At 34.9% G+C, this 23,049-nt stretch overlaps 1 protein-coding gene and 1 pseudogene across 2 annotated transcripts in view; one reads left to right on the forward strand and one right to left on the reverse strand.

The window, feature by feature from the left end:
• LOC109677683 (prolactin-like) overlaps positions 1 to 20,416 on the forward strand; it is a 46,880-nt gene extending 26,464 nt beyond the window's left edge. Inside the window, exons 1-6 of one of the 2 annotated variants that reach the window (XM_020153538.2) lie at positions 10,477 to 10,526; positions 12,660 to 12,747; positions 15,168 to 15,343; positions 16,787 to 16,894; positions 17,822 to 18,001; positions 20,094 to 20,415. In XM_020153538.2, coding sequence (XP_020009127.2) covers positions 12,708 to 12,747; positions 15,168 to 15,343; positions 16,787 to 16,894; positions 17,822 to 18,001; positions 20,094 to 20,285 — 696 coding nt within the window. In that variant the 5' untranslated portion in view covers positions 10,477 to 10,526; positions 12,660 to 12,707 and the 3' untranslated portion in view covers positions 20,286 to 20,415. Of the gene's footprint in view, positions 1 to 10,476; positions 10,527 to 12,659; positions 12,748 to 15,167; positions 15,344 to 16,786; positions 16,895 to 17,821; positions 18,002 to 20,093 lie in introns of those variants that run through there. The other variant, XM_074081729.1, reaches the window with a different exon arrangement.
• Positions 2,680 to 3,668, reverse strand: LOC109677672 (putative protein FAM10A4; annotated as a pseudogene).
• Positions 20,417 to 23,049: the final 2,633 nt, after the last annotated feature.

Below are 23,049 nucleotides of genomic sequence, written 5' to 3' on the forward strand. Positions count from 1 at the left end.
AACAACATATTATAAATATCATACACCGTGATCAAGTGGGTTTTATCCCAGGATGGAGGGATGGTTCAACATATACAAAACATTAATGCAATACAGCAAATTAACAGAAGCAAAGAAAAAGGCACAGTATGTTGAAAAAGCTTCAACAAGATTCAACATCCTTTCAGGATAAAAATGCTGACGAAACTAGGTATAGAAAGAATGTACCTCAACATAATGAAGACTATATATGAGAAGCCTATAGACGGCATCATACTAAATGGAGAAAAACTGAAACCATTTCTTATAAAGTCAAGAATGAGATAAGGGTGTCCATTTTCTCCACTCTTAATAATGAAAGACAAGACTGTAAAATAGGTACAGTGTGGGAGGGTTCTTGTGAGGGCAGGAGGGAGAATGGAGGACCTGAACGTGAGGAAATACGGTTAATAGGCTTCATATGCATATACAAAATAGCAACATGAAACCCATTCCAATTGCTTTAAGTGGGGTGGGGAGGGACTTGTAGGGTGCAGGGGATTGTGGGGGCTGTCTAACCAATGTACAATGAATGTAAGGATACTCAGAATTGCACAATAAATCCCCCCTGCATAATTAATATATCCTACTAAAAGGAAAAATAATGGAAGGGATAAACCAGTTTGGAATATCATACGTATATACCGGAAACATCATAATGAAACTCCCTGTACAACTATCTTAAGCAAATAAAAATGTCTTTTTGTGAAAAGTTAAGGTAAAACAGGTCCTTCCAAGGGGTGGTAAATGTAAATGGAGGAGGACATAAGGAAAGGGTGAAGGAGGGTGAATATGCTGGAAATATTATGTACTCATGTATAAAAAGGGAACAACTTGACCTGTTGTAACTCTTCTAAGGACAGGGGTAGAGGAGATAAATGAGAATGACGGTGGTCCCTCTACAATAATAATATGGTAATAAAAATACAAACAACAAATGAATCAATAAAATAAAGTGTGGATAACAGAAAATATTGGAGTGGCATATTCAATGTTTTGAAGAAAAAATAAAACCATAAACTTTTACTTCTAAAGTAGGAAATAAAAATACAAACTTTTTTGGTGGAGTTGAGTTTGAATTCAGGGCACCTTCTTTCACTTACATCACACCTCCAGTCCAGTTTGCTCTTCTTCTGGAGTTGCAGACCTCATGAATTACTGGGTCAGGCCGGCCTTTAACCTTGATTCTCCAATCACAGCCTCCCAAATTGTTAGGATTACAGGCATGAGACATGAGCACCCAGCAAGTACAAACTTGTATAGCTTGAAATACTGTCTCTCAAAGATAAAAGCAAGGTGAAGACATTTTGAATTTTTTTAAATGAGACCATTTGTCATATGCAAACCTGTAATATGAGACATGCTAACAGGTTTTGGATTAATGGGAAACAATACCAGAAGTAAGCGTGGGCCTCTTAGAGGGAATAGAAAACACTAGAAATGGCAAATATTTAAGACTATTTTCTCTGCTGCATTCTAAACAATAAATATGATTGTTTAAAGCAAAATGGTGACATTGTTAGAAAGTTCTATAACATATGTACATGTAACATATGTAACAATGAAGGATGAGGGAATTACATGAACAGGTATGGTTCCAAAGCTTCTACATTTTACATGAATACAATATTATTAATGCTAAAAGTCTGCACAAAGTTAAGAGTATATATTTTAACCTCAAGAGCAACTACTAAAAGTTTTAGGAGAACTTAATAATCATTTTTAGGCAATGACTATCATTTTAATCTAATCTAATGAAGTAGATCAATTTACTTGTGATCGAATAAGCACCGACATTGCACTCTTATTAAGTCGGTTCTACAATGTTTATTTCCATGGGTTTAGTTTGGGTTGTCATTATAATGTATGTATGATGCTAACCATGATACTTTAAGGCTATGTGTAAAGCAAATCTAATCACAACAGTCACTAGACCTCTAATTTGAATTCCCTACTTAAAAGAATGTCTTTCACGCTATCATATAAAAGTATATCCAAAATATTCATCACAGTATTATTAATATGGAGAATGGAATTGGATACAATCTCATTTTCGCATTATGTGGAAAATAATTGAAATATTCTTCTGATACACTGGACATGAACACACTGAAGTAATTCAATTCTACTGAAATACAACAAAAACTCATCCCTTCAGATCTATAAAATTTAAATGCAACACTTTAAGTTTTAAAAGATTTTAAAAAGCATTTTAAAAAACAAAAATGCCTTCCTAACCAATATCCAACTCGAACTTAACATAGTTAAATGAGTTTTATTTGCTTCCCACTAATAAACTTCTATTTCACTCACACTAGAGCAATAAATTTTCTGTGCATATCTTTGTTGCCTGATCATCCAAAGAGAAACCTCAAAATAATTAGTAAAGAAAATGGAGGAATCAACACCCTTTTAATTTGTTTTAAATATTTTCAAGGTTTAAAAAGTAAAGTTTGTAATTTCTTGTGGGAAAACATTATCTGAATGAATACATAATGGCAAAACACTGCGAAGTGCTTAGCTGTATTCCCTGCACAGGAGAAGGGATTATATTCAAAGCACCTCACCGTTCCTAATGAGAAGGTCAGAGATACACTACAGTGACATCCCCTAAGCATCCTAGGTTGATCTTCCTTCAACAAGGACTTTGTCACATGGGCTTTATGCTTGACCTCCAAATTTAACTGACAATATACTGATAAGATTTGTAACCTTTGGGTTACACTGCTATTTTTACATATTTATGAGTTCTGGGTCACACCCTGGAAGGCCACAATAACTTGGATCTAGCATGCTGCAAGAATGTGTGGATGACCAAGAATTTCGTTGTACCCAGGCATTCTTGACATCCAGACATGTTCCTAATATTCTAGGCATTCCTCAAAAAGCCTACTGAAAAGTGCCATACTGAGATTCTGATTGTCCTCAAACTTCATCCTCACTCAGGGCCCTCTAATACATTTCTCGAGCTTTCTTGATCCTTTCTGTGCTTTCTTTAAGGAAAGAACAATTTTCTGGCCCTTCTTGGACTGCTTTCAGCAGTGCACTAGCATTATCATCATAATCCAGTTACAAACAAGGGGAAGATCATGGGCTCCTTTTCCCCATTGTGCAGAATCTGTGTGTTTTCCATTGCAACTTGTGAGTCTCAGCTGAATCAGGATTTATTTCAATGGCTCTGTCACAGTCTCAATTGGCAGCATTTGGATTCCATAATTTGTTGAAGACTCAGGCTCTCTTGGCATACAGTATGGCCAGCCAATGATTTACCTTGATGACATCTGTGAACAAGTAAATGTCTTTCTTTAATTCACCACCATTTAAGACTTCCATGCCAGTCTCTTTCTTTTCATTTGCTTAACCCATCATCTCTTCAGTTATCTCTACATTTTCATCTCTCACCTATTTGGGCCATCATCGTCTTGTTCAATTACACCTTCATCATCCATTTCTATATCACTTTCCTCACTCATGATTCATCTGTCTTTATTTTTTCCTCTGTCCTGTTACTGTTTTATATTCCCTGACATTTTCCCCATGTTCTCTTCCCACTCCTTCAGGAAGCACATCTCCTCAGGGCACAATATGCTCAGATCCTGCTTACACAATTTCACTAAGGCCTGAAACTCGCTCACTTTGCCAAGGTCCATGGTGGACAGGTGATCAACATGGCTAGATTAGTCTTGGCAAGATTCCAGTCCTGGTCAATGGATTAGCTTGACCAAGTAGAAGATGCTGGACACAATCTTGAAGATTTGATACATAAATGGGAAGCATCCAGTGGGGTATTATGAAATAATTGGTAACAACAGACTAGATGAAAGCATACAATGTGAAAGAATTTTTTACATATAACTAAATAAAGAAAAAGCAAGACAAAAAGAATTCAGTTCACTAACACCTTCAAGATAAATTTAAAATGTATACAAACATAACAGTGATATACATATTACACTAACACAAACAAACACATAGAAATATATTAGAATGGTTTTTTATGAGTCATTAAATGGTCTTTTATGGGGAAAATAAAGGGAATGAGAAAGGAAAAGAGCATATAGATAGATGAAAGGGAGATAGAAGAGAAGGAAAGGAGGGAGAGAAGGATGGAATGATGGAGGGAGGAAGGGAGGGAGGAAGGGAGGAAAGAAATAAAATATTTGAAATGCCAAACATAGGTCAAGTCAGAATACCAGCATTTACCCACATCCATAAAACCAAATGAAAAGCAATGCTTGCCCTTTAAAACTTTTGAATTGTACCATTGCTCTGGGCCAAAGGTTAGCAAACAATAGTTTGAAAAAAAAAGTCAACTTACCAGCTGTGTATGTATAACCAATGAGCAAGGAAAACATTTTAAACCACTAAATTTTAAGTAATCATATAAGTCATATTGAATACTCTTGGATTTTTTCTTTTAGACTATGAAAGCCCAAATATGTAATATGGTATTTTAAGAAACAGTTTGCTGACCCTTGATGCAGATTATTGAAATATAAAATAATTATTAACTATTCTTTCCTTTGCAAGACTTGTAATGAAAGCTATGAGAAATGATTTTGGAACAGTTTTTGCAGAGGCCACAGAAGGAATCTGCGACTGAATGGCAAACCCTAAAGTAGAATATGGAGAAATGTGCTACTAGTGAAATAAAAAACATTAGTAAGGTAGACATAAAAGATTCCTCAGAGGACAGCTTAAGGAATAAACATGTTAGCACTACAGCACAAAAATTTAGCAGATTGTATTATCCAAAATGGACATAACCAAATCACCCATCCCACAGATTTTCTTACAATATGATGTTACACCATTCCCAATGACAAGTAGGGTCTATTCTCCTCCTTGAATCTAAGCATGCCAGTGACCATGAAGAAAATGATGCCATTCATGTCCACGGCTAGGTCATAAAAGTTGATAGAGTTTACATCTCATTTTCTTGAGCCGATTTCTTTTAGAACCCAGCCTCCATGTGGTGAGGAAATCAAGAATACAAGGATAGTCCTTGGGTAAGAGTTCTGATGAACATTTCCAAATTAGGTTTCAGTTGTCAGCTGGCATCAAGAATCAGACATCTAAGTGACAAAGCTTTCAGGATGCATTCAGTCCTAACCACTATTCAACTACAATACATATGAAAGACTCCAAGCAAGAGCTATGAGAGATAATAGCAAACTGATTATTCTGGTTTAAAGCAACTAAATTTGTAGGTAATTTATTGCTGTTTTATTTTGGTTTGTATAACAATCACTAATTAGTAAAACTATTCATAGTCTGTTTTACTGGAGAATAAAAGAATATGCCAAACATTATTTAATATTTTAGCAAATCAGTCCTGTGCTGAGAAGCCACTGCTGCAAATGGCTACTTGGTCTACCTGATTTCATGATACCTTGGCAGAAGGAGAAATTGCAGGAAGTTGCTAGCTACAGCTGAGGAGCTTCCTGAGCAGAAAGAAATGTGGAGGAATGGGAATTTAACAGACCATGACAAATATTTATTAAAACTGGTAATCATTGTTTGAATATGAAATGTCCTCCCAAAGTCTCACTTGTTAAAGGCTTGGTCCCTGGCACAATGTTCACATGTGGAGATTGGAGAAGTGCTTAGAACATGAGGTCTCTTCCTTCCTCAAAGATTTAATGCATTGATTAAATCACAATTTGGCAGAATTATCGGAAAAAGTTGGAAAATTTGAGGACAGGGCCTATTTGGACTAAGTAGGTCACTGGGAAATTCTCTTCAGTGCTAGTCCTTGTTGGACTCCTTTCATTGGATTCTCGTTGCTTCCCCCTGCCATGTGGTGACCAGTTGTGCTTTATCATGTCCTCTCTACCATGATGTTCTGCCTCCCTCAAGACTACAACAAAGAAGCCAGCTGACTACCCACAGTCTGAAATATTCTTCCTTCCTTACATTGTCTTTCTAGGTATTTTTTCCCAGAGATGAAAAACTGACTAAAGCATCTATTTTTCCTAATCCAGTAGATACAGCCCCAATGAGCCAAAATTGGAGCTAATAATATAACACAAATCTCTTTACCTTGTGCAATGATTTATACATATATCTGTATAACAAACAGCTGCATATCATTTTTTCTGATGAACAAGCACATTTCTTCAAGATTTTGGAATTTTCTCTCACATAATAACTCTAAAAAGATAAGGCTTAAGATATACACTTGTAATTTTTGGTTGCAATGAAACTAAATAGCTTTACTATTGTCCTTGCATCTGTTGCAGGACAGAATTCATGTAATGAAGTCTCTCATACATTTCACATTTTTGCTTTTGTGTTTAGGATGGTAAGGTTTTCCCTGCTTGAAATAACATTGCAATAAACTACATTTCAAGACTTTTGAGTTCTTGGAATTTTTTTTAACCAAGAGAAATCCCTGACATTTTCACAAAGCCTTTGGTCTTAACCTTGGAAATCTGGTCACATAGGATAAAGACAGAGGAAATGACCATGAAAGCTCTAAAAGTGGTATTCTATTATTAAATGCAAATATATTCATTAAGTAATTGGCCAAATAGGAGGTTTATGCTGCTTTTAATGTATTTCTTTAAGACACAAATATTTGAGAGGTGAGCATTTTTCCTTGACTTTTGGAGTGATGATTAATGGTTAGAAAGGGCTTGGATGATAAGATGTTAACTGGACCTTCCTTTTTACCTTATATATACACTTATCATATACATAGGTATATAATATTTAACTGTATGATATCATTTAAAATCATTGTAGTTTTTCCATTTCCATTTTTTATCCTTGACTTCCTGAAGAGTAACTTATCTCCAAAAGCATCATTTTTATGGGATTCTTACTTTTTTTTGTATTGTTAAAAATATCCTCATATAATGAAAATATTACTTGCATTTTTAAAGGTACATCTAAAAATTTTTAATGACTTGTGAAATTAAAGTACATTTTGCATGTAGTAAATTTTTGTGATATGCACTGAGATTAAGATTACCTAAATAATTCAGAGCAAACCCACATACATATCTATTGCCCCACCTCCAACAAACATGGTGGAGAATTTAAAGCATGTACAGTTTTTAAAGTTAAAATGTTCCAGTACAATTGAAAACATCAATACATAAGTGTGAATGTTACAGAATTCTGATCTGAGCACCAAAAATGAGGGCTTCCACTCAATCATCATTTTTGGACCATTAAGGAATTTGAAAGGTAAAAGTTAGTAATGATTTCATGAACAATTATATGGGCCTTCCAAATCTATCAAATAATTTGAATGCTTTTAGCTCTGGTATTTGCTAACATGCACACAAAGTGTTAAATATTCTGAACAAAAAAAGACATTGATTGTTATAGTTGGATAATAAATGTCCTGCAAATACACACATATTAGAGACATGGCCCCCATGGTAACACCAATGGGTCTTGGTGGAACCATAAGAGGCAAGGGCTAGTGGGAGGTCTGAAAGCCATTGGTGTGCACTTAATTGACACAGTGGAATCTGGCCCCTTCCTCTTTCTTGTTTCCTGCCAGTAAGTGACCAGGTCATCTACCATTCACTCCTGCCATGATGTGCCAATCAATCACAGATAAAAACTCCAGAACTGTGAGCCAAGATACAGGATCTAATACTATGAAGTATCCAATAGGTAGCTGGCAGCTAAAGAGGATTGATAACATCTTCATGGATACTACAGGTAAAGTTCTGGCACTGAAGAAGCTAGCCAAAAGGGGAATACAGAGCGGTTGGCAAAAATATAAAATAAAATAAAAACATTAATACAGGTAGTGACTCAGGAATTATTTAGATTTAGCAACTAACCAATCATTGGTGACCATTAGAAGAAAAATTTAAAAGACAAAACATACATAAACTATTCATGTATCCGTATTGTCATGAGTTCCACTTTTTGGAAAACTAGAAAAAAGTCAAAAAAGTGAAGTTTTCCATTGAAAACAGATAAGTCCATCCTTAATGAATTTTTTCACTACTCTAATGTAGGGCACAGTTTGGTAAAGTAAAACATTCACAAAAGAATACATACGAATATTAAGGGGAAAGTGATGATACATAGAAATACATAGAAAATACATAGAAAAATAGGTCAACTATGACTTTTCACATAAAATATGCCTTTTGCATTATTTAGATATTGCACTATCCCATTCACGGGAAATGAGGGGCTCTAAGGCAGCAAGGAAGCACAATAAATTTTACAGTGAAACATGTAAGTTCTTTGTAGTCAAATAAATCAATTTTCCTCTACTGAATAAACACAACTCTGGTTTTCTCAGGTTATCCCCAAAACTGGCAACACTTCAAAATTTAAGATTAACTTGTCACTTCTGAGTTCTACATTTTTCCTTTTGTAAGGAATGTATATTAATTGTGAAAGGTGTTTCATTGTGATATTTCCATAAATGCATATAATGGACTTTGATCAAATTTATCTGCATCATTACTCTTTCTCTTCAAAACAATTTTAACAGGTTTCAGTACTCAATCTTCATACGAGTGAATGAAGTACTTTGACTTCCAAGTAAAACTTTACAGACATGAGCCACTGATGCCTGGCCATCTTTTAGATTTCAGAGGAACTCTATTCTTAGTTCCATAGCGGCTGCACTAATTTACATGCCTACCAACTGCATAGAAGTGCTCATTTTTACCCACACACTACCAACATTTCTTGTTTGTTTCCTTAATACTTGGTATTCTGACCTGGGGACAATATGAAATCTCAATGTTATTTTGATTTGCATTTCCTTGATGGCTAAGGATGCTGAATATTTCTTCACATATATATTGGCCATTTGTACTTCTTTTGGGAAGAATTTTTTCAATTGATTTGCCCACTTACTAATTGCATTGATTTGGCTTTTTTTTTTTTTTGGTGTTCAATTGGTGCAGCTTCTTATATATTCTGGATATTAATTCTTTATCTGATGAATATCTGGCAAAGATTTTCTCCCATTCTGTGGGTTGCCTCATAGTTTTGATTATTGATTCTTTTATTGTGCTAAAATTTCTTATTTTGATATAATTCCATTTTTCAGTTCTTATTCATATCTTCTGAGCAATTGGTGTTCTATTCAAAAGGAGTTACCTATGCCTGTAACTTCAAGATGCTTCCCGATGTTTTTCTATAAGAGTTTCAAAGTTTCAGGCCATAAACTTAGATATTTTGGATTGATTTTATACAAGGTTAAAGATTAGAGTTCTAGGATCACTCTTCTAAATGTGAATATCCAATTTTCCCAGCACCATGTGTTGAAGTGCCAGTCTTTTCTCCAACTATGTTTTTTGCCACCTTTGCCAACAATCAATGGCTGTAGCTGTGCAGACTTAGTTCTAGATATAATTTCTATTCCATTGGACTACTTGTCTATTTCTTTGTCAGTATCATGCTGTTTTTGTTATTATGGCTCTTTAGTTTAAATTAAGTCAGCATGTTTATGATTGCATTAGTTTTTTGGGGTCTTTTGAGATTCTGTACGAATTTTACAATTGTTTTTCATTTCTAAAAAAGTGACCTTGGAATTTTTCTGGGAATTGCATTGAGATTGAGCTTGGTTCTGGTAGTATAGACATTTTCAAAATATTAATTCTGCTTATCCATGAGCATAGACACTCTTTCTGTCTTCTAGTGTCTTCTTGAATTTTTCCTCAAGATTTCATAGTTTTCATTTAGAGGCCTTTCACAAATTCATTAAGTTTATTTCTAGATATTAACTTATTGAAGCTTTTGTGAATGGTGTTACTTTCCTGATTTCTTTCTCAGCCTGTTCATGGTTTCTGTAGGGGTATAATAAAATATAAGAAATTATGTGAATTTTCAGGTATTGGCTAAGACTTGATTTATGTCCTAAGTTATGATGTATTTCAGAGAAAGTTCCATGGGCTGCTGAGAAAAATGTGTTTCCTAGTCTGTGTCTTTCAGAGTACAAAGACAATTAATATGCAAAATTATTATTGAAAGATACAAGTCTTCTAAGAATCTTTTTCAGTGCAGTTGTAGTGATCATGAATTTCTTTAGTTTCTGTTTATTATGGAAGGTTCTTATTTCTCCTTTGATTATGAAGGATATTTTTTCCAGGTACAGTAACCTAGGTTTGCAGTTATCTTTTTTTAGGGCTTGAAATATATTAATCCATATCTTCTTTGCCTTTAAAGTTCTGTTGAGAAATCTGCTGCTCCTCTGATAGGTTTGCCTTTCAAGGTGTTTTCATACTTCTGTCTTGCACCTTTCAATACACTTTCCTCATTCTGGATGTCTAATGACCTAACTATAATATGAAGTAAGAAGGATGTTTTCTGGTACAGGGAGTCTGAAAGGCCTATGCCCAACCTAGCAACAAACACAGATAGCCTGAAGACAGGCCCTGTAGGCTGTATACCATGCTGATTGTTTGTTTTCATGTGACCCTGAGGTGACTGGACTTGGACTTTATAAGGGAGCATGTGGCCTGCAACCACTATATCCTTCACTGCAGTGGATCCCACTTGCTTCTCTGCAGGACCAGGTAAGACTCTCTCCCTCTAATTCACCATCCTTCAATGCCATCTCTCAGCAACACACTTTGATAGGGTTCCCTCTACTCCTGAGCCATGACTATTGCTTGTTCTCTAGCCACGAGAGAATCTCAGTCTCAATCCGTGGCCTTAACCAATGCTTTCTCAAGAAGTCACCTTGCTGTGGCAGTCTGAGATGAGGGCAGTGACAAAATTCTTTCTTCACAAAGGCTAGCCTTCTACACCAGAGCAGTCATTGTCTTTCAAATCCCTTCACTGGATTTAAGCAGGTGTGGGCTTTTCTTACAGCTAGAATTTCCAGCTTGTTGTCAATCCCTCTGACAGACCTTGTGATTGGGTCTTCAGCTTGCCCTCTGACTCCCAGGCAGCCAAGGATGGGCTTGGAACTGTTTGCTGCTTTTCTCTTTTGCCCAGCTTTCTTTGTGCTTTTCTGATTTCTGCCATCTCTTTTGTGTATTTTCTTGCACATAAGTTTCTGCAGGGAAAGGTAATGTAGGACTACATAACTTCGCTACTATACAGCTTTGCTGTCTTAATAATACAGACTTTCCTTGTCTAGGGAGCAAAATGGATATCCACCATAAGTCTATAGTATCCCAACCCCACTTTTAGAATGATAGATCTTATCAATCATCACATTTGATGCTTACGATTCAAAATCTAGCATTGCTTAAGCTAAGACAATGAGAAAAAATACTTTCACAGATATGTTATTCTTTGTTAAGATTTCTAAGTCTCCATATCATCACTTAGATAATTGTTAAAGCACATATTAACACTAACAGTTACAGAAAAAGTAAACGTAATGGGAAGAGATTATTTTTGAATTTCCTCATCTGTCAGTCTTCCCTCAAAGACACTAAAATCGAAAGTAAAATCTTACTTGATGTAGATACATGGACTTAATAATTAGAAAAGTCATCAATGATTCATTCTTATTCATCATAATCATTTCATTTAGGAATTGTCTAATAGGTAATAGAACTTCTGAGCCAATGGATAATGATTGTTTTTGATATGTTGTCCCAGAGTGAGCTAAGGTCAAGGAAAGTAGATGGGTCATACATTAGCTAAAAACAGTTTAACATCCTATATGAAAGAGTAGAAATAATTGAGTGGAATTGGAATTTATTACATCCTGTATTGGGATCTTTGTAAATATATGTGTGTACAATGTACGCGTTTGACCTGAAAAACTACTATTGTTCCTTCAAAATAAATTCTCTTGGGTCAGTGTTGATATCTTGCTTATCTAGATGTGGGTGAACATCAATAAGCATAAATATTTAATTTCTGAACCTTCCTCACATCCATCCAAATTCCTCTTGAAACAATATCCTTCCTGCATCTAACTTGACTATACACAAATTATTCTTTCCATCCTCCTTATTTTTAGTGTCTCTAAACCTCTGTTTCTTAAACTGTGAATGGGATAATGATACAACTTCATATATATAAAAGAGATAAACCTATAACTATATGCATATATATGTATATATATATACACACACACATTTGTAAATACTATACATATATATTGAAAACAAAGGATTTATTGGGGATAAACATAGGAAAGAAGGCATTTTATAAAACAAAGTATCATATAGATATGCCATTGAAAATGGACTACACAAAATTTGTAAAATCAAGAAAAAACAAAGAGATTCAATTGGAGCATAATAAGAATTTATTCTGCATCTCCTGGTAAAAAGGACATAAATTTTTAAAACTCAATTGACTTAACAATATTCAATGACAAATTTTACAACTTACAATACATGAGACCATTTTAACTTAAATATAATGCTATATTTTCTGAAATTGCAGAGAATTAAAGGTAAATTTTAAAGTAATGGGGTTCTATAGTTTTATACATCTTCTACCCCAACTAGTATAAAGATCTCACATTCATCAGTTTTCTCATATCCTTTGTTCTAATTAATCAAAATCCTTCATTTCAGGCCAGTATGTCTTCCTAAATATGAACAAGAAATAAAATAGCATTTGGTCTTTGAGATCATGGGGGTCATCTTAATGATGGAATTTGGTTACTGGAAAGGGAGAATGTCTGATTAAATATATTCATGAACATTTCAAAGGTTTATAAGCCAACCTCTTCACAGGAGGAAGTTGTAAAACTCCCAGTCTTCTCCGGTGAAGTGTGTTCCTGAATGACCACCACCATGGACAGCAAGCAGTCATCATGGAAAGGTATGTGCAACTCCTCAATGGCTTTGTGAACAATCTGGTGATTGGGTAAAATAATGTGAAATATTAGATAATAACAAGAAGTTTAAGGCAAACAGGGTTATAAGAACCTTCTAATCATTATTCTAGAAAGCAATTGTACAAGGAAGGGCACAATGGAATAGATCAGTCATTCATGAATAGGGGATCCTCCTCCTAGAGACATTTTGCATTGTCTAAATTGAGATAAGGCAGGAAAGGGTAAGATTATACTGGTGGTCACTGGGTAGAAACCAGGGAGGCTGCTAAATATCCTCCAATGCATTCTCCAAGGACAGCTCCCAGAACATGAAATAACCCAACTCAAAAGACAAATGATTCTGAGATCAAGAACTATACTAGAATAAGACCTCAAGAGTTTGTACATCCACATTGTCACACATCAGAAGAAAAAAATTCACACTTTCTGGCTCCCAGATCTCTTATATGAATTACACCATTTGAATCAACCTGATGAAATTATTCTTAGTCATAATGCAGACAATGTTAGCAAATATGCATCTCATACTGCTTTGTCAATTTGGTTCAAGCCAAATGTCATTTCACAAGGAAAAACAGGCAAGGGCTAAATAATAGACTGCAATTTCTTGGTGATATTTTCTTTTTTCTTTACTTTCTTTTTCTTTTTCTATTTTTTGATGGTACTGGGTTTTGAATTCAGGGCCTCATACTTGCAAGGCTCTACTACTTGAACCACTGCACCAGCCTTTACTGATATTTTCAAGAAAAAAAATTACTACTAACATCAAAATTTGTTTTATGAAATGAATAATAAAAATATTTGTCTATTTTACCTTATCATAGACTATGATAATCCCCCAGATAATAAAAACATAGATAAGTGTTCTCAGCATTAAAGAATATTCAGTTAGGAATATCCTAGAGTACTAGTCTGCATTCTCTATTTTCAAGGCACAATTCTTTTATACATGTAGACAAAACATCTCTTCACCTACATTATATGACTATAACATATATTAAGCAACTTTTAGAAGCATTGTGGTTTTGAAAAATTAAAGATCTGTAATATGAGTTATTTCACAAGATTATTTTAAATTTGTACCTAACAATTTGTTTAGTTACATTATAAACCAAACAACTTTTAAGTATATTTGAACTTACTTGGGATACTTGGAGTTAGGTTATTTTTTCACACATTAGTCTGTAACATTGCATTATTTTTCTTAGACATTTACAATTGCATCTGTCAAAGATTCAATGGAACTGAGAAATACATGTCTATATCAGAAGTTCTTAGAATCATGTCACTATGTTAAAGAGTGATATTAATTGGGCACCTGTGTGCTGTTTCTTTCCTTTCAGAGTGTAAATTATTGATATGTTAGTGATAGGTATCTGTCCATCTGCTGAGACAGCAAAGTTATGATAAAACCAACACTGATCCTTGTCAAGATTTTTAATGTGGGGGTTTGATAGAGCAGGAAAAGGGGATAAAATCAAGTCACGTAGGGCCTCTGTTACCATATAATCAAGGCAGAGTGTTGTTCTTTAAAAGTAATGGTAACAACCTCTACAAACACTGAGTGTCAGGAATAATGATGTGGTCCCTGATACACATGCAAAGTGAGGGCTCACAGGTGTGTATGATGTGACAAGATGAGGACAAAGACCATGGTGTTGGTGTTCTGCCTGCCAACCTGCTAATAAAGGGAGGGGATTCATTTAACCTCCCTAAGTCTTCTATTTCATCAATATGATTTAGTGATAATTAAGAAGTCCCAATCTATTCACAGGAACGTTGTAAAGCCCAAATTTTGAAAGAAAAAATCTGAATGTTTTGGCAAAATTTCAGACAAATGTGTGGGATTATAATGGTGAGTTAGCCATTCAGCCTACAGCATCATTTTTATGATAGTATTCTTTTCATAATCCATGTTAGTAATCAAGCATTCATGAGTTTATTCTTGTCAGCCATGAAGATAAAACACTTTGATGAACTGCACTGTGTTTGTCACATTGGAGCCCAAAATGCAAATATTGGACATTGACTTAAAAAATTATAAACTCTGACCACCAAAAATCTGCAGAAACATCCAAGACATTAGATTATCTTGAGAATGACTTAAACACCCTGCTTCAGAATTAATTTAAGCTCCAAATGTTTGCAAACTATACAAGCCCTTCTGGAAGCAATATAGAAATGCAGAAAGTCACCCACTTCTCAAACTACATATATGTATAAATATAATTATATATCTAAATTGACACAGTGAATGTGTTGTTTCTTCTCCCACCCCAGCTGTACTAGCAATTCCTGTAGAAAAGGACAGTGCTGAGGGAGAAAGTTTCCCACAGCAGAATTACATCTGATAACCTCGGCAGAATAGATCATCTCAAAGTGGGTTGTGTTTTTGTTTACACAGGATCACTCCTGCTGCTGCTGGTGTTAAACCTCCTTCTCTGCAAGAATGTGGCTGCCAGCCCTGCCTGTGCAGGTGGGGCTGCGAACTGCCGCTTGAGCCTCCAAGACCTGTTCACCCGTGCAGTCGCCCTGTCTGACAACATCTATAAAGTTGCTGAAGACACATTCAGGGACTTTGTAAGTATCCCACTCATTGCTTCTTCCCAAAGAAGCCTTCATGCCAATGACATGACTGTATGAAATTTAATAAAGTAAATCTCATGAACCAAATTGTAAACAATATACCTTTAAGTAAAAGAAGGCATCAGATAATAAAAGGTGGAAAAAAGGAGAAATCTCCAGTTTCAAGAAATCTCAAAGATTCTCAAAGATTGCAATGATTTTTGTATATTTTCATTAATTCAACTATTCATTAAAAATCTAAAACCAGGCGTAAAGCCATTTATAAGTTAGAAGAAGAGCCAGATTTTTGTTCTTAGAAACCAGTCTCCCTGGGCATTCTGTATTTGGCATACTGTAGATACCCAATAAATGACAATTGCATTGCAGTGAATTAGGTGGATGGAATAGAATTAGGCTGAACATGAAGCCATGTCAGAAGGGAGAAAAGCCAAATCAAAAAGAAAAAAAAAAGGCTTTTCAGAACCCCCAAAATGCTAGGAATCATTGTTTTAAGATTTCCAGTGCATGAATTGATAATTACAACACAAATGCTGGTTTACAATTGGAAACAGAGTTTTTCTTCCTGATGAAGGTACTTTGAAAGTTGTATTTTAGATCTTCTAAGTCAGGCAAGGAGCCCACAACACATTAGGGCTTCAGTATATCATTGGGCCACCAGAGAATATGGCTCAATATTTGCAATTAAATATATATTCATAAAATTATTTTCACTCACTAGTTTTTCTTTTATTCCTTGTGTTTGACTGACCATCCTTTGTCTTCCACATCTTCCAAGTAATCCTTTTAAATTTTCACAACTTTCGCCTAATGTTATTTTTAAACCAGAAAGTTTACTATTTTTTTTAGTTTTTAATCTGTTCACATCTTTATAATTCCTGAAAGTTTTGCTCTGTTACTTTTGACCTATTGTGTCACAACCAGTAATTTTGAATTTTGAATTCCTGATAAACTTGGTGAGGTACAGCTATGTGTATTCAGAGGTAATTGAAAGAAAAATTTTAATTTTATAATGTCTGCTTAAACAAAGCATATCTGTTGGACACACAAAAAATAAGAGACTAAATGGATAAACAGATACTTATGTACTTTGGCATTTGGTATTTAAAGCACTTGACAGTCTGTAGTTTGGACCATTTTGTGTTTGCTTTTCAAAAAGCAACCCATAGGAAGGGTGAAAGGAAGGTTGTGACAATACAGGAATAGTATGGAAGAGAAGAAGTTCAAAGGTTTGAAAAGTTAGGTGAAAACAATGAAATTACAAACTAATTGCAAAAATAGTAGGCAAAAGGACTTGTTTGTTAATTCCATAGGTTCAATATTATGCAGTGCTCTTTTTGAGAAAATTACACATCTATCAACTGTATGAATATTCTGCTAATGGATTAGCTTATTCAATTTCTAAGCTATAACTAATTGAATATTCTCTATCATTTCTAGCAAAAAACATATGCCAATGGCCGGGAGTTCATTTCCAGGGCCATCAACAGCTGCCACACTTCTTCCATTCCTACTCCAGCAGACAAGGTCCAAGCCCTAAATACCGAGGTAAGTCTTAAGCCCCGGTTTTTCACCAAAACAGCTGAGGCAGCATTCTAGGGTTGCTGTACTATAAATTATCAGAGTCACTAAAATAAGTATAGTAATCACATGTGCAGAGGAAAATAATGCAATCTAAGAAAATTTACATTTTGTAGCTGATAAATTATAAGTAAAAACAAATACTAAGTAAGCCTACAGCAGATCTATAAATTGTGCATGCAGAGGACATTTCACCCAATGCCTTATACCTACGATTGCATATATCGTTCTGTAGGGATGTGTCGGGTGAGTGAGACATGCATGAGTAAATAGCCACATAGGACAGATGTAAGAAATGCAAATGCAGTTATATAATGCTCCTTCATTAACAGCATATTACATCCCTGATCAGTGAAGGATTTGAGCCCTCTTGTCTATATTTTCAAGACTCCTCTGGTTCTACTTCTACTTCTCTAACACTTACTTCCTCATTCTTCCCTGACTCTTCTGTCTCATGCTGCATCTTAATTGAAGCACACCTTACCGAGCATGTCCTACAAAATATTATGTTTCTTGCAGTAGCAACTATAGTCTCTGTTCTGATGAAAACAAAATCTACATATCAAACCAGCTCCAGTTTTTTATTGTTCTAATCTATCCCTTCTGAAATAATGCCCTAACCAATCTAAACATAGTTTAAAGTACATATCATACACATGATATATCTATATATGTGTGTGTGTGTTAGTCAGTTCTTTAAATAAACCAGTTTTGTTAACTTTAACAATACCAGGCAGTTTGCATTTCTAAAAATTGTATTATCTACGGAAAATTTTTACATACACATAGGGATAATAAAGAGATATTTTAGTTCAATTTCTCCACAAAAATTGCATATTACCAACCCAGCTGTTTTCCACTTCCTTTAATGTGATGTTCAATGTGGTTGATCAGTCTGGAACACTTCTGAATACAGTCCGAGGCTTATTGCGCTCCTGGGAAGACCCTCTGCAGCACCTGACCACAACAGTGAGGGATATGAAAGAATTCCCAGCAGATATGATTAGAAGAGTCCAAGAGATTGAGTATAAAACCTACCAACTTCGAGAGGGCATGGAGAAGATAATCAAACAGGTGAGCAATCTTTGATACTTTTTTGATTTTCTCAACAATTAAAGAGGCAACCTTTGTATGGGAAATGGGTTTAAATTCCTCACTTTGCTAGAACAAATTTAGGCATCCCATGTTGTAGATGACTAGGCCTGGCGTTAATCATCCACAGTGTGAGATCCTGATGTACGCCAATGTTAGTAATAGCTTTCCTTTTTTGACAGGTGTAGCTTTCTTACACTGTCCACAAATCCACCAAACTTTCCCTTTCAGGGAATGGGGTAAAATATTTTCCAGAAAAAGAAAATCAGAGAATAGAATCTGCAAGATAAATGCTCTCTTCAAAGTACCTCAGGATACATGCATCAGAATGCTGGTCTGATTCTGTCTCCATTCTAGTCATGCCAGAGGATTAGAGTGGGAAGAAAGAAAGGAGAAAATCAAAATCACACTGAACTGTAGGTCCCTCCCTGCCCCATCTCTAAGGAAAGACTGAAAAGAGGAAGCCATAGCTTCAATGTTGTCTCACAATACTAGATGTAACAAAAGCAAGAGTGTGTCTTTCTGGAATGTTCCTTATTTCATAATATCTAGAAAAATATTTCATCCTAAATTTTGTTTTGCTTGGGAATCCAAACTACGCTCATATCATTATAAATAATCATTCCAAATAATTCATCATATTTAGATTAAATTAGTATTTTCAGTATTTATCTCCATTCAGATAGGATTATTTCAACTTTAGTGAGATTCCAGCTTTCTAAAATTTTCAGAAATAATGTGTTATATAAAGGAAAACATATAGCTATAGGAATAATAGCAGAAGCAATTTTATACTTCTTTTTGTGTACTACGTACATGGTATCATGTGATATTTTTGTCATTTTCATGGGAGAAGACTACAAATCTGAGCAAAAACACAACAAATACAAAGAGCACATTAACCCAGCCACCTATGAAATATACACCTGTGTTACAATTTATTTTCTTTATTAGTATAAGCCTACTTCCTGATGTAGCTAAGGTTTTCCATAATGCTTTATTTTTCTATTCCTTTTTTCCTCCCACTTCTTTATTTAACTATGTTAATGTCATTATACCTCCCATAATAAATATTCCCAACAATTTTCTCTAAAAATTTTTCATCAAATATAAAAAGCTTAAAGTCAGTCAATACACATAAATTCTGATAGGTAATCTGATATATAACAAATGAGCTTACTCTGTAAGAGAAAGTTCTGTAAATCAAGGTCTACAATTATCTCAGACTGGTACCTAATACACTCTCTAACTTAGACATCCTTAAAGTAACAAGATAGTTCCTTTTCTCTAAAATCTCTGGAGATTCCCAGCTTGCATAAGCCAATAAAGTCCAGAGGTACAAACTGCCCCTTCTCTCAAGATGTTTCACAGGTTCTTTTTGTACTCCTAGTCATGCCTTAGCACACAGTCCTCACCACTGAGGGGTCTTTGCAGCACCGTCCTTAGCCCACTACCTCCCATCACAGAGAACTAAAAAGAAAACAGCTACTCTTCATAGAAATTTGGAAGGAACCTTTCCTGATTTAAATGAAAGACTCCCTAAATACATCAGCAGATCTTCACCATACTCATCATCAGATTATCTACATCTTAAAGCATTTAATGCTTTCCTCATTATTTCTAAGATTTCAGTACATACATTCTCTGATCAATGGATTCAATTCAATGGAAACAAGATAAATAGTGAACTATCAGAAGGACTAAAGTGCAGAGGCCATGCTAGAGACAAGATTTGAGAAATGTAAAAGTCACTCAATAAAATAACAGATACCAACTCATCCAAACTCCCTTGGTCAAAGCCAAGTGTATTTTGAAATATCAACTTTCTACTTTTTCACCTATCTACTCCTGTAAGAGAATAATTAATCTATGATCTCTCTTATGCCAGAAAACTTATAGAAATGTCCAACTTTTAATTTTATGACACGCTGATCCAGATACACAAAAATCCATGTCTTTGGCTTATGTTTTCCATTCCTATATCACCCGCAGATCATAATTCAGCAATTAGAAGGAATGGTATAAACAAGTACTAATAGTATGAATAATAAGTGACTATCTTTTTGGTGACTAGGTTGAACCTGGAGTTATAAACGATGACATCTTCGCTGCCTGGTCTGGACTTTCATCACTGCAGAAGGGTGACAAAAACTCTCACCTTGTTGGATTTTATAACCTGTTCCACTGCCTACGCAGGGATACAAATAAGGTTGACAATTATCTCAAGATCCTGAAGTGCAAAGTTGTCCATGAAGGCAGCTGCTAATCCCACATCCATCCCCTCTGTGTCTGAGATGGTTCTCATGGATGTACCTCTTGAAAAGCTTCTTTTAGTTTTATAGATTTTGAATGTGTACTTGGGTGTAATGGGTCTCTACATAAAAAAATAAAAACTGACTCTTTACAAGTGTCAAAATCTAAAAAGCCAATTTGTCAAAGTTTCTTTTCTTCATTTAATGGAAAATCAAAAGAAAATGTATCACTACCATTGAGAAGTTCCTTTCAAAATTTGTGACAAATAAGAGAAGCTAGGATTGCAAATAAGACAATTAATAATTAACTTTAGAACCACAGTAAGTTAACATGGGTCATTATTGGAATCCAAAAATTTGGCTACCATTCATAACAATCCCATCAAGAGCACTGAATCCTCAGGGTTCTTTATGAAAGTCACCACGTTCTGTGAGCTAACTTTCACAGTGGTGAGATAGACACTGCTAGTGCTCTGCAATGGCACAGTCTAAAAATAGTTAGGATGCAAACATACAAAATGGCTCTAGACTTCTCCAGTAGCTCTTTCATCAGGATGTGAGAAAAGGAAGATTGTCCAAAGTGGCACCATTGTGGGACCTTTGATTGATGGAGATTTGTTGGTTTAGTAGACTACTGATAGACCAAAACAGGAAGATAGCATATCTTCCATTTCTTCTATAATCATTTTTACAATGTAGGCTAATCCTACATCTTGAACAAAAGAAACTGAGATGTTAATAAATGTACCATTCAAAGAAATCAGTAGATAGTCAAGTTTCGACTAGACATTGTTTAAAAAGGAGCATTTATCATAATTTTATAAGAAACGTTCATTTTTAAAGACATTTGATTCCTCATTAATATGCTACAGAGGATATTGTATGGCAACAATAGGGAAACCACTAGTCAGGATTGTTTTTGAGTTGTGGAGGATAATATATGTCAATAATATATGATAATATATGTCAATTTGGAGAGGTTCTGCTTATCCTATGAGACAACAAAAAACAGCTCATTTTATCATAAGAAAACAATACAGCAAGAATTGTAAAACAGCATTATTCTGGTTGTGGAAGTGTGGGGTAGGTAGAAAAATGAGGGGTGAAAAACAAGTTAAAATATCATGATGGCACTAAAAAAGCATAATTGAGAGCTCTGCCAAGAGGAAGGAAGCAACGAAGATGTGGCACATGAGTAAATCAAAGAGTTTTGTCTTTTGAGGGGATTGTATGTCGTACACAGAACAGTCGAAGAGATGCAATAACTTGAGACTTGATCAGTAAAAATATGATGGGAAAGTCCAAGAGAGGAAGAAATAAAGTAACTTTTTGTACAAATGGATATGAACTTTGTTTTCCTGTATTTCATTGGCTTTGTATCAGAAATCATTGAAAATGTAATTGCTTAAAGAAAACTCAAATGAGTACATTCAAAATCTCTATGAGACTATACAATATACCAGAAAAATAGAATTTCTATTGCCTTATAAGTGGTAAGTCACTTGTCTCTTTCAGTACTTTATTAAGATGTACAGTGTAAAGCCATTTCTTTACAGACATAGTCCTAATTTTAAAAAAATGAAACTATAAACAGTGTCTTTTCTCAACTTTTGTCTACTTTCTCTAAGAGTTTTTTTTAATTCCTTTTGTTATAATTTGACCCATTTTTGAAGATTGGTCCCCAGCCTGTGGCACCATTAGGAGGTGTTAGAAACTTTAGGATTGAGGCCTAGTGGAAGGAAGTTAGGTAACTGAAAAATAATGTGCGGTTCTGGCCCTTTGAGGGGATATTAGGACCTGGTCCCCCCAGACTCTCTCTGCCATGAGGTGAATAGTTGTCCTCTGCTAAGTGTTCCAACCATGACATACTAAATTGCCACAAATCCAAAGCAATAGAGCCATGTGACCATTGACTGAAAGCATGAGCCAAAATACACCTTCCTTCTTTAACCTGATTATCTCAGGTATTTTGTCACTATCAATGCACCTTTCTTCCCAATACACTCCTGAGTATTTCTTCACGTCTTACTCTCAGCAAATGATCAGATAATCACAACTTAAGTAAAAACATTTTAGAAACTTACACTACAGTAATATTCCTATTTAATGACTCCTGAAACTGAAAAGTTTTTAAATGGGAGGCAGTAATGGAGATTGAACTCAGGGCCTCTTGCTTGCTAGGAAAATCTTTAACCAATTGAGTCTTTTTTGCTTTTTTTATAGTTTGTTTTTCAGATACTTTGTTTTTCCTGCTTTTGCCTGGGAAAATTTCAGATCATGATTCTCCAAACTCTATCTCCTTTACTGCCCATAAAAGCTTTCTAGTACCTTGAAAATTAAACCTCAACAGAAGAATGACTCCTCTCTAGGATATGTAGAAAATTCATAGTATGTAACCACGTTTGCCTCTGCCACTTAGAAATTTTTTCCACAATCACAACCTGTTTGAATAGTAAGTACAAGAAAATAAAATGAAGCAATGGATAATATTTAGAGAGTAATGCAAAAACAAGTAGAAAACAGATTGTACTTGCATACCATATGAGCATGAAGGAATCAGGTGCGACTAACTCTGGGTAGATACTGCAATGAATGCTATGTATGAAATCACATTGAAAGGCATACTCCACTCAACACTTTAAAAATCATTTTGGAATCAAAGTCTCAGAATCATTCATCACATTTAATTGTATTAAGTCAAAAAAGTAGTATCTTTTGACTAAAAAAGTGTGGTTTTAAGAGTATATTCTAGTTAACATAACAGATTAAACAATTATC

Source organism: Castor canadensis, chromosome 8 (assembly GCF_047511655.1).
Source record: "Castor canadensis chromosome 8, mCasCan1.hap1v2, whole genome shotgun sequence".
NCBI lineage: Eukaryota > Metazoa > Chordata > Mammalia > Rodentia > Castoridae > Castor > Castor canadensis.